A 5,000-nucleotide genomic window follows, 5' to 3' on the forward strand; every position below is an offset into this window, starting at 1 on the left:
TACGAGATGCTGGCAGGACAGGTAACATTCTGTGAACTTCGGTTAAAAATCTGGTGATTATATAGTATGACTATAATAATTTAATAATATATAATTATATGTGATTTTATCGTGTATATTGGTATTGATCAATAATGATATTTTGGTATAGATCCATGGGCATGGAAAAGAAATCCCATTAAAAATAATAATAATAATAATAATAAAAATAAAAGGAAAATAAAGCCATGGGAACCCTGCTGGGACAATACAAGCATAACTTCAAAGACAGTTTTAAGTAGAATATATTAAACAAATATATATATAATATATAAATAAAATCTAAAAATATATATAAAAAATGTCTGTCTCTCCTCCAGCCCCCGTTTGATGGTATCGATGAGGACGAGTTGTTCCAGTCCATCATGGAGCAGAGCGTCACCTACCCGAAAAGTCTCTCGCGTGAGGCCGTCGCCATCTGCAAAGGAGTAGGTGGCTCCTTAACTCCTTATCATGGAGTCTTTATTGACCTTTGAACTCCCTGACAAACCAAACGCAATCAAACACTTCCCTGGCAGACTGCAGCTTCTTTCTTTTTTCTTTTTTTTCTTTTTTGCACGCAATCAATATTTTATTCTTTTACTCCTCTACTACAGTATCTGACGTCTTTTCTTTCGGTTCCTTCTTCCAGCTCCTGACGAAACACCCGGCCAAGCGCCTGGGCGGAGGGGAGGATGCGGAGAGAGAGATCAGGGAGCATCTCTTCTTCCGCTGGATTGACTGGGACCGTCTGGAGAGACTGGAGATCCAGCCGCCCTTCAAACCCAGAACTGTCAGTCAGGCTCCACTCCTTCTGACGTTCATTTCTCTTTCTCTTTCTTTCGTTCTTTCTTTTCGTTCTTTCTTTCTTTCCTTCTCTCTCTCTCTCTCTCTCTCTCTCTCTCTCTCTCTCTCACCCTCTCTCTCTCTCTCTCTGGAGACTTTTGGGGGCTTTAGCTGTCACTTCTCCTCCTCTCTCCTCACTCGCCCTGACACCCACACACATACACACACACACACACACACACACACACACACACACACACACACACACACACACACACACACACACACACACACACTCACTCGCTCCCTTCCCCCTTCCCGTCCCCAAAGCTTTGTCCACTTCAGCATTTCAGCCCGTCTTTCTCCTCTGATTGGAACCATTTCCAACTCTGTCCTTCATCTCCGGGCCAACCGTCCCTCCCTCTTCTCGCCGTCTTCCCCCGTTCTTCTTCTCTTTTCATCATCCCCGCCGCTTCCCAGAGACGGGCCCTGGCCACTCTGAAACAGACAGCCGAGTCAAAACAGACAGAACCCTCTGACCCGCGGGTGCTTCCTTCCCCTCCCATATGGAAATGTGCGCTGTCATTAGCCTGTCGCTCGCCCGTCCGCCGTCCAATCAGCCAATGGCGAGGCGCTGCACAAGACCATTAAATATGTCCAGGGGTCAGGGGTCAGGCCCATTATCCAAATTAGATTCACATCGGCCGGCGGAGCCGATGTCAGACATGTCGAGGGAGGCAACATGAGCGACTTTTTACCCAGGTGTGGAGGAGACGTGGATGGAAGGAGCTGGACTGAAGGAAGGAAGGAGGGAAGGAATACGTTGTATGCAAGGGTAGAGGATGGAGAAACCACAAAGACACACAGGCACAGGCCATAAATATGAATCCATCATTTCCAAATCATCAGAACCACACAGGTCTCACAATAAAAGACAGAAGACTTGGATTAGTGGAGGTAATTTATTCTCATTCCACTTCCAGTGACTTTCTTGCTCTCTTTCTCTATCTTTAACTCCAACCAACAAAGCTCCATGATGAAGAAAGCAGTAAAGTATTAACTTATAAAGGGGAAACGTTTTTTGTCCTCAACCCAATCGCTTCACTTTCGACTTTTCCTCACTCTGTGTTCTTTTTCCCTTCGTCAGGGCGGCAGGAAAGCGGAGAACTTTGACAAATTCTTCACGGCGGCTCCGTCGGCGCTGACGCCCTCGGACCCGGACGTCCTCGCCGCCATGGACCAGGACGACTTCCAGGGCTTCTCCTACACCAACCCAGAGTTTGCGCCGTCGCCTCTCACGGCTGTTTGAAAACAGCTGGGTTGTCGCTATTCACTCCCAAGAAATGTAATTTGTACCCCATAATGTCATTACATTAGAAGTCATTTTTTTAAGGCAGTTTGAGCATTTGAAAAGTTACACCTTAACAGCACCTATTACACAATCCTTTCATTACCAAATGCTGACGTTTACATTTAAATGCAGAGGCACCTTTATATATAAATATATATAAATAAACATTTCACTTTTACGCATTCTCAAATGGGTCGCATCAGAATACGATACGCTAACACAGCCAGTGAACAATATATTGCCATGTTAGAGTTTTTAAAATGACTGAAACTTGATAGGAAGTTTATATACAGTATAAGAGTACTCTGATATGAATCTGATAAAGTGAATAGATACTCTTGCATGAAATATGTCTTAAGAATGTATCACTTACACACTAGGCTCTATATCCTCCCGTACAGTACACACGGCTAATTCCTTAACTATTTATCTCAAATAGCCCTGAAGAGTAATTCTCATTCATTTATATAGTTCTACCCTGTGTTGTGGGATGTTGTTTTTTGGGTTTTTTTACCATTTCATTGGTTCTTTCTTTCTTTCTTTGGTTTCCAATTTATTGAATCGTTAATTGCTGTAGTAAACAGACTTTTAATGGGAAACTGACCGACGTCCATCGCCTCGATCATAGCTGTGAATAAAAATGTTTCCTTACAGAATCCTTCCCTTAATAGTTGACATGTTGTGCTTGTACAAAGTGCGGTAATATTACATCGGAAGCACTGTTATTTTTCCCCTCGTATCCGATGCCACAGGATATGTTTTTGGAGCGGTTCCCCCCTCACTGCATGGCTAAAAGATAGTCAACTGGTCTCTCTTTTCTAGACACGTTTTCCAGTGTCATTTGATTAAATAAAATGCTTCAGTTTGTTAAATCCTCAATGAGTCAAATCTCAGAATTCATTCCAGAAATGATGAAGTAAAATATAGGTTCAACAAATCGACCAAAAAAAATAAAGCTCCACTGAGTCCTTTTCCCCGTCGTTGCTTGAGCGCTCATTCGGGATCTTCTGGTCTCACTTGACCTCTTGCATCACAGCAGTGACCTCAGCGCGGCCGCTGAGACGCTGACGTCGGCATACAGTCAACGTACAGTGCCGTCCCGGGTCCCAGACATGGCAAAAAAAACAGAGAAAAAAAAAAAGCTCATTTTATTTGACAGAAGCAACAATTGCTTCCGAATCCGTATCTCTGTCGGATGAAATAAACTGGAAAAACATCCCCCTCCTTGTTCTGGAATATGTAAATATGCCGTCTCAAAGCGCTCTCGGCAGCTGGAGGTAAACGCTCGCCAGCTGCACATCCAGGTACGAGCCGCATTGTGATCAGGGGGGGGGTGGTGGGTGGGGAGGAGGGGTTTGCTTTGTAATGATGCTGATGCATCATTGATTGGGTGTAATTAGATGTGTGCTTCACTGGGGCTGTTCAATACGTGGAAAAAATAACTACAGCACCGTCATTAAACACCATTCCAACCACGGGACAGGTGGACGCGGATCTGACGGTTAATAAACCCCGTCCTGCACATGCATCTCCCACAGCCATTTAACACGGCCGTGGACTGGAGCATGTTTTCTTTTGGACGGTGTCATTTCGGTGGAGGGGTGTTCAGGTTTTACGTTTAACAATTTGAATTTCCCTCTTACAGCTGTTTAATCATATGGATATATTAAATATGACACATCATCCTGTTGGGCCCAAGTGCTCAGTAAAGTTTACAATGAGATAGATAGTTAGATAGATAGATGGATAGATGGATAGATGGATAGATGGATAGATGGATAGATGGATAGATGGATAGATGGATAGATGGATAGATAGATGGATAGATGGATAGATAGATGGATAGATGGATAGATGGATAGATGGATAGATAGATGGATAGATGGATGGATAGATGGATTGATAGACAAACAGGTAGATAGATAGATAGATAGACAGACAGACAGACAGACAGACAGACAGACAGATAGATAGATAGATAGATAGATAGACAGACAGACGGACAGACAGACAGACAGGTAGGTAGGGAGGTAGATCGATAGATAGATAGATAGATAGATAGACAGACAGACAGACAGACAGACAGACAGGTAGGTATGGAGGTAGATGGATAGATGGATAGACAGACAGACAGACAGACAGACAGACAGGCAGGCAGGCAGGTAGGTAGATAGATAGATAGATAGATAGATAGATAGATAGATAGATAGATAGACAGACAGACAGACAGACAGACAGACAGGTAGGTATGGAGGTAGATGGATAGATGGATAGACAGACAGACAGACAGACAGACAGACAGACAGACAGATAGATAGATAGATAGATAGATAGATAGATAGATAGATAGATAAACAGACAGACAGACAGATAGACAGACGGACAGACCAACAGACAGATAGATATTTCTGTATTGTTGAAAAATATGTTAAGAAAGCCGACAGAAAATCAAATATTTATTGTGTATTATTAGATTTTTTTCAATTTAGTTACGTCTTGGTTTGTGTGTTGGAAATAGAAATTCCTAAAAATCTGACTCCAACAAAATATTTATATCACTTGTATATATATATATATATATATATATATATATATATATATATATATATATATATATATATATATATACTTATATTATACGTAATAAAAATAGACAGTGTTTCAGTCTATGATTCTGTTACACGAGGATGTCTTGTAACACACCGTGCTCCCCCCATGTCTCACTCCCTTTCTTTTGCACAAATTCTAATCTCAAACATATGCACACACGAACACATGTACACACACACACACACACGCACACACGCACACACGCACACACGCACACATGTACACACACACACAC

The 5,000-nt window shown here is 42.3% G+C and overlaps 1 protein-coding gene across 1 annotated transcript in view; it reads left to right on the plus strand.

Annotated features, from left to right (window-relative positions):
* prkcg (protein kinase C, gamma) overlaps positions 1-2,113 on the plus strand; it is a gene marked incomplete at both ends in the record, with an annotated part of 13,735 nt that extends 11,622 nt beyond the window's left edge. The window contains 4 exons of the mRNA XM_080005850.1: positions 1-21; positions 360-467; positions 671-811; positions 1,952-2,113. The exon at positions 1-21 is cut by the window's left edge and continues 60 nt beyond it. Of these exons, the coding sequence (XP_079861976.1) occupies positions 1-21; positions 360-467; positions 671-811; positions 1,952-2,113 (432 nt within the window). The remainder of the gene's footprint in view (positions 22-359; positions 468-670; positions 812-1,951) is intronic.
* Positions 2,114-5,000: the final 2,887 nt, after the last annotated feature.

This window comes from Zeus faber, assembly GCF_960531495.2.
Source record: "Zeus faber genome assembly, chromosome: 8".
NCBI lineage: Eukaryota > Metazoa > Chordata > Actinopteri > Zeiformes > Zeidae > Zeus > Zeus faber.